At 36.1% G+C, this 12,257-nt stretch overlaps 1 protein-coding gene across 4 annotated transcripts in view; it reads right to left on the bottom strand.

The window, feature by feature from the left end:
- Nucleotides 1-661: 661 nt before the first annotated feature.
- The window catches only part of DDHD1 (DDHD domain containing 1), a 99,179-nt gene continuing 87,583 nt past the window's right edge, over nucleotides 662-12,257 (bottom strand). For 2 of the 4 annotated variants that reach the window (XM_047736386.1, XM_047736388.1), the window contains 3 exons: nucleotides 11,450-11,641; nucleotides 8,819-8,902; nucleotides 662-2,942 (listed from right to left, as the gene is read on the bottom strand). In XM_047736386.1, coding sequence (XP_047592342.1) covers nucleotides 2,761-2,942; nucleotides 8,819-8,902; nucleotides 11,450-11,641 — 458 coding nt within the window. In that variant the 3' untranslated portion in view covers nucleotides 662-2,760. The remainder of the gene's footprint in view (nucleotides 2,943-8,818; nucleotides 8,903-11,449; nucleotides 11,642-12,257) is intronic. The other 2 variants (XM_047736387.1, XM_047736389.1) reach the window with 1 other exon arrangement.

Genomic DNA, 12,257 nt, shown 5'->3' on the forward strand with positions numbered 1-12,257 from the left:
ACATATAAAGGGACAGTTCCAGTACAAGAACACAAGCATAATTACTGCTGAAAATAAAGTTATGAACCAATAAAAGGCTTTAGCAAAAGCTCATTTCAAAGTAAAAATAAGGTAAGTTTTAATCCAAAACATTCTGCTTATTCTAAGTTTTGATAATTCCTGGGACCCTAACGGGGTTAAAACTGAAGGATCTGACCAGTACTCAGAAGAATCATCATAGCATGTACACAAAATAGAGAATAAAATTTTAATGGTATCAAAAACAGAACTTTTTGGCCAATTTAGTACTTGCTGGAATAAAGTGGCAAAATGTTACTCAGTAACGGACTTAGCTTCTAAATCAAGCTGGAATTACACATACTCTGTATATTACTTGAGTATATACAAGTACATTCCATGATAACATGCAGAGACATGGAAACAAGAGAAGTACTATCAAATCAAGATCACCATCTCTATTGATGAAATAATGAATTGAAATCAAACCACCTGTTGAGTAATCCAGAATACCTCACTTTGCCAAGGGGGTTTTAAATGTTGCTCTTTTCAAGAATTCAAATAAACTCCATATGGTTAAATTTGATTTTGTTTTCTCAACATGAAAAATGAGAAGCAGATAATATGCTATAGCTATGGGTATATCTTTTTTTTTTTTTTCCCCCACTCAGTAGCAAATTAAAGGGTTTGATAGACTTTACTCTTCTCAGGTAAAAAGGGCTCTTCACATTCTAGTGGTTAAGAATGAACCCCTTAAAGCTCCCAGACATTTGAGTGTCACATCACCTACAGCAACATATGCTCAAGTACCTTTAAGATACAGTCATATGAGACAGGAGTTTAATTTTCCTAGGAACTAAATTAGACTTATGAAATAAAACAGGGTATGAAAATGACCTGAGTTCACAGGAATCTCTCAATTCAAAAGAGATTGCTTCAGCTTTGCTAAGATTTCATCAAAAGCCTTCTATAGCAAGCACTTCTTGGGGAGTCACATATTTGGTTATGGAGCCTTGGGATCTTTTTAAGCACTAAGAAGAAGTGCTTTCTGTTGTGCAAATTCAGTGAAGGGCCAGAACAGACCAGAGGACTGATGGTGCTGCAGGAAAACCTACAGGTGAGCCTATGGATTCCACTAGTTTGTAAAGAAAGGAGTAGGTGAGATATGCAACTGATCCAACTTTGCTCCCAGTCTGACAACCATTATTGGGCCGCTAAGAAAATCCTTGTAAGATAAGCGAACACAGCACCTTAAGTGGAACTTGGTAGAAGCCACTGAGAAGTGAGGGTTGGTTGGGGTAGAGATGGTCCCCTCTGAGTAACTCTCCTCTGCATGTGAGAACCGCAGAACATATTTGAAAAGTAGGGTAAAATACTGGCTTCACAGTCTCTTCTCCAAATTATGCACTGCAACTTCTGTGATTATTATTGTTTGCATACTACTAAGAGGTCACATGTGAATTACTAGTCACTGAACAGCATATAAAAGAATATAGTCTAGCCTCAATCTGAGCTCTTCTGTTTGCTCTGTAATCTAATTCAAGGCACTTTAAAATGTTTTGGTGCCTTAGTGTATTAACACGTAACGTGAGAAAAACGCTCATTTACTTACCTCAAGGAGCTACCACACAGATGACTGAACCTTAAAGCACTTTGAGCTCCTCAGATGAAAAGCACTGTGGAGGCAATCACAGCAGAGGAAAACTCTCCCAGTGCCTTGGAATCCTGATCTATGTGCCTTGTGTCTCAACAGGGTTTTCTTAAAATACCTCACATGTAAAATGTGTTGGTGGCACTCTGTCCCTTATATATGTTAATTGTTTGGCACACAGATGTTTATATATTTAAAGTAGTACTCACTACTCCAAAGTTGTTTACTAATTGTCCAATAAAGTTAATGAAATGTAGCCACGATGGGAGTACTCCGTGTCAAATTTAGAAAACTTTAGCTTTCACTGAGGTACATGTGACATAATAGAAAGTTCATTTCTTTCAAAACAACTAGTGTTAATTATGTGAAACCACAAGTTTTTAATGAAAAAAATACTGAAAGTATGCCACAGTGTCTATATATTCATCTGAAGAGTACAAAGATGGAGTTTTGAGGAAAAAAGGGACTTAATGCTATAGAAAACAAAGGTGGTTCTTAAATTGTTCAAAGGAAACATTTAAAAAATGTCATGTTTCATATATTGAAATAAAGCCGTTAGAGGTAATAAATTATAAATACAGTAGTTCAAACATTGTTTCTTAGCATTAATTTTTCTAAGCAAGTTAAAGTCAAAACACTTGAAATCTGTTATCCTCTTATTTCAAAGGAACTGTGGAAATAGAAGCTTTCATGGAAATCTACAACAGTGATAACACCTGTGATCTTTACATAGGCTACACTGGACGTTGGCCATTTCAGATTTACAACATATTTTGGTTAATACATTAGATTCAACTCATTAATATGCCTTTATATTTGGGAGAAATTAGATTGTGATTTATAATCTTACTGTTTACCTAAACTCAATTCCAGGTTGTGCTTGATTTTCGGCAGGGGGTTCTGTCGGACTCATAATTAAAATGATGAAAACTGTAAATAATTTCTTTCAGACTGAAAAAATATTTTTGTTCTTTAAATAAAGTGCTTTTAAATTCAATTGTTTCTTGCCCTAAACAAAACTGAAACACACTTAAACCTGAAATCTTCATATCTTGACACACATATTTTAACAGAAAGAAATCAGTTTTGAGCCATTAATGTCCTTCAAGAGTTCAGATTGGATCTAAATTGGGTTTTGCATTATTGTCGTGCTCATGTTTGTACATGAAGGTTAAAAGAAAGAGGGCAACATCCAAGGACGACCAATAGGCAGTATGTGATGTAACAGCAGACCAGTAGCGGCTCTCCACAAGTCCCTCTCTGAGTTCAAAATCAATTCTGTGATCCAATTCCACTAAAAAGAAAAGAAAATCAAACAAAGGAAGAAGTATTATAATATGTTCTATATAGACTTCACCTAGAGTAGAGAATAAAAATTTAGCTAATAGAAGTGACTATCTTAATAATTATCTTTTTTTTTTCCCCTTTAGTGCCTTTCCACTCCAAGCTTATGGGAGGAAAAAAACCCAAAAAACACAACACCCAAAACAGCCTCAATAGCTCAGGATTCTATTTGGTGGAGTCCTTTCTTTTGTATGCTCAGGTCAGTATGGGATAATAAAAGAATACAACAAAAAGATGTACTTGGTATCACGGAGTGTATTTGGAGTAAAAAAACTGGGCTCAAATCTTAGACTTCCCATTTACTTTTTGTTCCTAATTTGTAAAACAAGGAAAACAGCCCTCCTGCAAAATTGGGGGCCAGGCTTATGTGCCATAATGTCTGTGGGGGCGCACAGGTCACTCAAAGTCTCCTTGCCTGGGGAGGACTGGACACCTCGCTCAGTGGTGACTTTTTGCAGTCCCAGAGTCCCCACTTGGCTGCCATCACACTGCCTCGTCCCCATGCAGTCAGCAGGGCCTCACGTGCACCAGGGACATACAAGTGCTCACTAAATGTATGATCGATAAAGAATGCACTGGGTGGCTGGGACAGTTAGATCAGGAGGAACAGTGGTGATCCTTGGGAGGAAGGACTTCATTTTTAACAGGGCTGTCCTCAAACAAATCAGTCAATTCAATTAAGTCTTTTTCTAAAACCCACAGAAAGTTCTTGCAATACTTGTTAGAGAAAAATCAAGGCCATAAGAGAATTACGAAGGATTCATTTAATATGTCCTTAGAGGTAAAACACTTAGAAAAACAATACTTCGATTCAGGAACTCCTTTAAAACTGTCATTGAGCTATATGATATTTTGAAGGAACGCTCTTAGAAACCAAAAATACTCAAATTGTTGTTCAGAGTGCCAAAAGATGTGGAAGGTAAAAGGTGGCAAAAATAAAGGAGGCTGGAACAAAAGTTGGGTTTTGCTTTCCACTGAATTTGATAATTGCACATAGAAAATCCTATCACTCAAGAGAATGCTTTGATATAAATGTTTAGCTAATGCTTATTTTAAAATAGGTATTTAAAAATGCATATAGTTGTTACTTTTCTATTCAACTATGCTTTTCTGACAAGGAAAGTCCATGGATCTATCTATACGTTTTCAGATAAGATTACCCTTAAGCAGCATAAATACCAATTAGATTATAAAATACTTGTAAAATATATTGACACACGGGGTGCCTGGGTGGCCCAGTGGGTTAAAGCCTCTGCCTTCTGCTCAGGTCATGATCCCACGGTCCAGGGATCGAGCCCCACATCGAGCCCCACATCGGGCTCTCTGCTCAGCAGGGAGCCTGTTTCCTCCTCTCTCTCTGCCTACCTCTCTGCCTACTTGTGATCTCTGTCTGTCCAATAAGTAAATAAAATCTTAAAAAAAATATATATATATATATATATATATTGACATAGGCCTTTTACAATTTTTTTAAACTGCCATTTTTCTCATTTAAATTACAATAAGCTAATCCACAATACATCAGAAATAGCTGAAATCTATATGTGGAACTGTGGGGTAGTAATGTCTGAATCTTTTGTCTTTTGTATTCGATGGGACATTTGAGCTTGATTTGTAGGCACATTCTGGCACAACAGACAGGAAGATGAAAAAAGAAGGAAACTGGAATTCTCAAGCATGATGAAGAGAAGTCATACTGGAGTTAGTTATAAAGAGAAGAGGAGAAATAAGAGGAAAAACAGAAGAGATGAGAAAAATACACATTAATATCGGCGAGGACCACCAAGTTATAATTTCTACTTTAAAATGCCACTGTTGAATGTCTTCCTAGTCTAAGAGTCTTAAGTTGAATTGTTATTTTAGAATCAAAGAAAGGGAAATTTTTTCTGTTATAGCAAGTATTATTTGGCTTTGATTTTGTGTCCCTGACACTGCCTTTCATTTCACTCAAATGCTGTATTTAATTATCACCTGTTATAGCCCTTGCCATTCTTATTACCTACAGGGACTCTGTCTCCCTTGCTATTTATCTGTAGGCTGTCTTCATCAAAATGGGAATAAGGTAGCCGGCCTCTACCTGATGAATTGGTTTTAGTCTCTCATTTTCCTTAAAATGAGAGACCTTAAAAGGTTTACAACAGGCAGTCTGGCTGCTAGTGCAACTGACTTCACATATGTTGTTTCTGCAGGTGGAGAGATGGGAGTTAGGTGGGCCCAGGTCTCATCTTCTCTCTCCCTTTTACACAGATCTCAGAATTTCCAAGGGAGCAAGGGTCTAGATGGCAGTACCGTTCTTCATGTGCTGTGAGATGTAGTCTTGGCCAAAGCAGGCCCAAATCTATATGGGACTGCCTTGGATCTACTTTCTCATGATTAGCATATCAAAAATGGGTGGCACAACACAGCTTGTAGTTTTTGTAGTTTTGTAGTTTCTCTCACCGAATTAGGTCAAAGAGAAAGGAAAACATAAAATCATTACTTTGTCCTTTCTTCTCTCTTTTGAGTGCCTAAGGACTAGAATACTTCGATCCACAAAGAAAAGACAGAGATCCTGAAAAACTGAAGAGAAGTAAAACTGAGAAAAAGACTGTTAGATTTTAACAATCCTTAGCAGTTTGCTTCTACTGCTTGAAAACGTGGATTCTTTTCTTTTCTGGGGAGTCTTGCATACAGCCCTGTTTCTCTTCCTTTCCCCCAAAGTGAATGTCTGTAGTTCATGAAGTATGGAAGTAAAGTGTCATCAGTACTGTTTTCTCATCAGAGAACTCTCTGCACAAGGCTTGTCCACATGGATGTAGAATTAAAAAAAAAATATGTGTGAACAGAAAGAGAGCATCTTAGTATTAAAATGTGTACTAACTGGACAGGTTTCTCTGTTTTATTTTTTTTAAAGATTTTATTTATTTATTTGATAGACAGAGATCACAGAGAAGCAGGCAGAGAGAGAGGAGGAAGCAGGCTCCCTGCTGAGCAGAAAGCCCGACGTGGGGCTTGATCCCAGGACTCTGAGATCATGACCTGAGCTGAAGGCAGAGGTTTTAACCCACTGAGCCACCCATGCACCCCCAGGTTTCTACTATTTTAATGGAAACATCTTAACTTCCCTGGAGAGAATTTTTCAAAGACTTAACAGTTACCTTGGGGCACCTGGATGACTTAGTTAAGTGTCTGACTCTTGGTTTCAGCTCAGGTCTTCATTTCAGGGTCATGAGATTGAGCCCTAAATCGGCCCCTGCGCTCAGCAGGGAGCTGGCTTGGGATCTTCCCCTTCCTCTTCCCTCCCCCTCACTCTCTCTCTCAAATAAATAAATCTTTAAAAAAGTTATCTTATTTGTAAGTAGTAATTATGGTCATAACTGCATGATTTTTGGTTACAGGCATACACCAAGAAAAATACTAGTAAAGGAAACCGTGTTTTCAAATGACTGGCAGATTCTTTCATAAAAAGATTATGCTGAGTTCTTGTTGGTAAATTATGCCTTCTTATTTTTGTGCTGCTTCAGTGTAGCTATACATTTCATGTGGTTAGGTGTTTGACATTCAAGGAATATTTACATTTTGAGAACTGTTATAATTTCAAATATACTTAAGAATATTCTCCAACTGTCCTTTATTTAAAACAAAAACAAAAACACTCTAAAATGAGCTTTATGGGGCCGCCTGGGTGCCTCAGTGGGTTAAGCCTCTGCCTTCGGCTCAGGTCTTGATCTCAGGGTCCTGGAATCGAGCCCTACATTGGGCTCTCTGCTCAGCAGGGAGCCTGCTCCCCCCCACCCTCTCTGTGCCTCTCAGCCTGCCTCTCTGCCTATTTGTGATCTCTGTCAAATAAATAAATAAAATCTTAAAAAAAAATGAGCTTTATAATTAGTTTTCATATCTGCCAAAATAATTTCCCAACACTAATCTATCCTGAAAAATACTCAAAATACATCATGTTTGATAACAGATGGTCTTTACTGGTAAATATATGCTCTATGGGTAAATTTTGAATACAAAAAACTCCAGGAGATGGCCAGATTTGTTGGACCCTTTACAATCTGTTTTTTTTTTTTTTAAAGATTTATTTGACAGAGATATCACAAATAGGGAGAGAGCAGGCAGAGAGAGAGGGGGAAGCAGGATCCCAGCCGAGCAGAGAGCCCGATGTGGGGCTTGATCCCAGGACCCTGAGATCATGACCTGAGCTGAAGGCAGAGGCTTTAACCCACTGAACCACCCAGGCACCCCTACAATCTGGTTTAAGAAACTTTTCCAATAGTATTTAGAACCCTTTCCTTCCCTTCAACTCTCTTCTGGCTCTCGCTATACCCTGTGCTTTGCTTATGTGGTTTCTCCTCCTGAAACATCTTTTCACCTCTGCATGTCCAAATCCTACTACCACAGAGCCTTTTATGATTTTCCTAGGTGAAGGCATTTTCTCTTTCCCTAGAACTGACAGTGTCTTTACCTGTATCTTTGTTATGTGGCTCACCATAGTCTAAAATATACTATAATTATTCATGTAATTATCTACCTCCCTACTAGAATAAATATTCTCTAGGAAATATTTAATTTCCACACCAGCATTTAACATCTTTGTGGGCAGTACTGAAGTCTGTTTCATTTTGGTATCTTTTCTAGTGACAAGCTTGGTACCTTGGCTCATGGCAAACCTTTAACAAGCAATTGTTAAATGAAAAAAAGCAGAGGAAGAAAAATAGAAGCAATACACATATTACCATTTAAATCAGTTTGGTGTAGTTATGATTAGTGGTCTAGTTGCCTAAGATAGAGGGGATGGCTTTAAGATTGTAGATATAAGGGTTACTTGAATGCAGGATAAATGAATGGATTAATATTCCTTCATCTAATTAAATATGCAAAAAATACAAGTCAAATAATTTCTTCATGGATTTGACTATTTACATGAGCAGGGGCAAGAGAGAGCACTTATATAAGATCATTCCTTGAGGGAAATTCATGAAATTACATCAACACAAACTGTTGCTAGGGAGCAAAAAAAAAAAAACCCCAAATCAGTTTGTTATATTAAAATACTGTTTTGGAATTTTTATCAAGAAAGAGGGTTTTTTTTTTCTTTGAAAATAGAAAAAAAAAAAGGATGGGATATTAGCAATTAAATAGAGAAGTTGTAAAATTAGATGCGGTTAAAAATCAAAGGAAAAACCTCCAACATATTTTCTGTTAAAGTCAAATCCAATATTTAAAAAAAAAAAGAAGAAGAAAAAGAAAAAGGAAAGAGAGAGGAGCTGTGGAAAAAGGAAAGAAAGTTAATGATAAAAGTGATTTTTAACTAAGATTAATCCTTAGTGATACATTTAGAATCGGCGGTAAATTAAGAGACTGAAAATATCTCCTACATTATAAAATACAAATTTTTAAAAGCAACCCGACCCCTCTTAAAGAAGATTAAGTATTTGTGTTGAAACCACATACCAGCAGCTATGGCACACCTCCAGCCCTAAGGAGTGATGTTATGGACACCTGAAATAACTGGGAATGATTATATTTCTTATACTATGAAACCTTTTTATATCTAAATGTCTTACATGAAAAGAACAGTGAACCTCTTTGAAGCCTTTAGGACAATAAAGAAGGAAAATGGCCAAATGCTTTTCCTCCCTTTTTGTAAGTTTCCTTCTTTGTAGAAACATACAGAGTATCATTTTAACACATTAAGTGGCTAATCAACACTTTGATGTCAGGACACTGCTACTTAAGAATAGAAAGTACATATAAAATAGTCTACAATGGTGACATTCAAGCTGATCTCATAGAAGAACTGATACATAGTATTCTGAATGCTATTCCTGACATATACCATACCGAGGGTATTATCTTTATTCTGCATTACATTTTCCGGAAAAAGAAGTTGTGGGAGATTAAAGAACGATTCCTGAAGTCTGAAATCTGTGAAAAAAAAAACACAAGATGCTGTAAAGTGTTGGCTGAAGGTTACAAAGAGCCTTCAGTGATGTAGTGGCCAAAAGTTAGAATACTATTCCCAAATATGCTGATTAAAGCTAGCATACATAAAGAAGTACACACTTTGGTTTTTATGAAGAGCTCTTTCATGGAAAATGTAAGTGTAATTAACTTGGAAATACAATGTCATAATCTGTTAACACCCAGATATCCCCCAAATTTATAGCTCAGGTAAGTTCTAATGTAGAAGCAAAACGTGCTAAAAGAAACTTTTTTTCATAATATGTTAAAAACACAGGGGAGTACAAGAAATGGAATCATAAAACCACTGTATATAAACCTGGAATTTTCAAAAGAAATGAAGAATAACTATTTTAGATGCTTCAACTTGATGACAATAAAGTGGTTTCAACAGACAACAACATATACTCTTCAAAGACAGAAACCCTGATTGATTCATGAATTCAGTCTGTGTCCATTTTACCCTCAAAAAGCAAGAGAATCAAAGAGTCCATAGCTTCAGAATAAAGGTTATCAAGAACTGAGGCAATCAATGTAAGCAGAAAGAAGGAAGGAAGCCAGAATCACCTAATCACAATGACCAAATTCCAGAAAGAAGATTTAAGGAAGAAAGGCTTTATGATTTGCAAGATAGAGCAAGTATGACATAAGGAATGTCGAAATCAGGATTATATAAAAAAGTGCATTATTGAAGCAAGTCTAAGAATTAGTAAGGCAAATCTTGGGAATTTGGTTTTAAAAGGTGGAATTCTATAATAGTTTAATTACATAGATGTCTAGAGATAAATATATGTTAACTAAGAGTCATGATTAGCTCAAGTTTGGTGGAGTCTACAGTCCACAAGGAATTTACCATTAGGACCAACGAAGAATTTATATGCAAGAATAACAGAAAGTGTACTGCTATCAAAATATAATGATGCAATATAGCTAAGCAAGCATCTCTCTAACTGTTGTCCTGAAAGAAGAAACAGGTTTCTCATCATTAATTTTGAAATTACTATGTTAAATAGTAAAAAGACCTAAAAAACAGCTTTCTTCCCTCAGATTCTATAGATTCTCTCTTTATGTCTTCATTACCCTTTCTCGGGGCATTAACATTACAAGGAATTGTGACTTTATACCTGCCATCTTACACAATTCTTTGAAAGTATTTTTCCTCAGAAGTTTAGAGGTTTTTTTTTTTTTTTTTTTTTTTATTAAGAAGTTTAGAGTTTTGACCTCTGCATGTTACAATATAATTCTGTTTTTTTATAGTCACATTCCTGATATTAAGTAGAAATGAAATCTTAAATCACCAACAGTATAGGAACTTATGTAAGAAACTAAAAAATGAAGTCTGTACAAATATCAAAGTCTAAAATGAATTCTCTATGCACTGTTCAAAAGGCTTACAATTATAAAATTTTTAGTACTCAGAGTATGACATAAATAGGAGTAAGGTTAAAAAAATTGCTACTTGTCCAAATTGGAATGTCCAACTTGGAACGTCCAGGGTAATTCCTTTTGTAGTGGGGTTGACTGTGGAGAAAGATCCAGCCTCTAGGACTGCCACGCCTGAGCTTCCTTTTTAAGTACATTTTATGGATGACAATGGATGCTGGTCATTTGAAAATTTAGAGAGCAGACACAGCAAGAAAATAAGGTTACAAGTATCTGAAATAACTTTCCGTAGTGTAGTGGTTATCATGTTCGCCTCACAAGTATGTGAAATAAAATCTGCTTAAACATTTATTGAGAAAGGAAGGAAAGTTTTCTGCTTGCTATATAGTCACAAAAAGCAGCTAGTTTGAGAATCCACATTTCCTTATGTGAATCAATAGAAAAATAGGACTCATTAGTCTTATTTTAATGGACACTTAAAAATAAGGTTCAAATTTAGATGCTTGGAATTAAATATATACTAAATGTATAAGAGTTTCAAAACTATTCAAGATTTTAAACCTTAGAAATCTACTAGAAAAAATTAAGTAAGTCCAGCTTAATTATCCATTCATTCCCTCACTTCTTGAATATCAACTTTTGTTAGGTAGCTGAAATAGGACTGAAAGCCATACAGTGGATCCAATACAATAATATAAGCTTGAAAGTCTTATAATTTGGTTGGATGAAGGGGACTGTGGAATTAGCAGCAGGATGGGTTTGGCATAGTAGCTTTTAAAAAGTATCAAGAATATACACAGCATAGGTTTGAAGCACTTACATGAATTTTTAAGGTCATATTTTAAAAAATCTACTTTATAAAAATCAGGGGTGCTCATTCCAAAGAAATCTGTTATATACCAGGCCCTGATTATTACTCTTCTTAATTATTAATTCACCAATGCAGAGAGTAAAACTGTATTTACCTGGGAATTATACTTAAAAATATAATCAAAGTATTTTTTCTTTAAAAGCAAACTTATGCTTTAGATTTTAGAGTTGACTGCTCCTGTCAGTATCTTAATCCTCTCTGCCCTCAAGTTGTAAGAGATATGGTATAAACATAAGAAAAAAAGAGTATGAACTAACATGCAGAATCCAGAAAGCCAGAACTGCTGTGTGGAAGGGTCTGCGTTGCTACAGTGGTTGTGGGGAGCGAGGCGACTGGCTTCTTCTCATCTTCTACTGAGTCTTTTGATGCCTCAGACGCCTGTGATGTAGATGAACGTCCAAATCTTGAAAACAACATTCCTCCAAGACCCTTTCCAATGCTAGCGGCCCCTGCATTTCACAAAACAGGGCAGTCAGTCTGCTGAATTACACCACATACCAAGCTAAAGAACACCAGCCACAGTTACAGCCAACTGGCAGAGGAACCAAGCCCTACTCATATTTTTCCAGGGTGGGAACATAGGAAAACTGCAATTTATATTGTTGGTTTCTAAGTAAAAATGGTGTTGAATAGAATGAGAGTTGTACAAACGGTAGGAATAGAGCTTACCAAAAAAGGAATGAAGATTCTATTTTACTCAAGTGTTCATTGTTTATTAAAGTATTTGGTAAGATTAAAAACCTTAATAACAGAACCATGCCATCGACATGGGTCTATATTTACTACTGATATGCTTTACTACTGAAATTAAGTGAATATTTTACAAAAAGCTATCATAAATAATCTGTATGACAAAGTGAAATATCAATGAAAAGCCTATTTATAGTGCCATCTTGTGGCATTTTATATTAAGAAAACCCCGAACCAACGAACTAATTCAAGTGGCACATAACTGAGCTCCAGCTCTACACCAACAAACACTGTGGCTGGTGATCATTTAAAGAGAAATTAAATTAACCTGTTTGCCCCTAGGATGGATGCGGTTTGACAGACACGAATCAGAGA

This window comes from Lutra lutra, chromosome 7 (assembly GCF_902655055.1).
Source record: "Lutra lutra chromosome 7, mLutLut1.2, whole genome shotgun sequence".
Taxonomy (NCBI): Eukaryota; Metazoa; Chordata; class Mammalia; order Carnivora; family Mustelidae; genus Lutra; species Lutra lutra.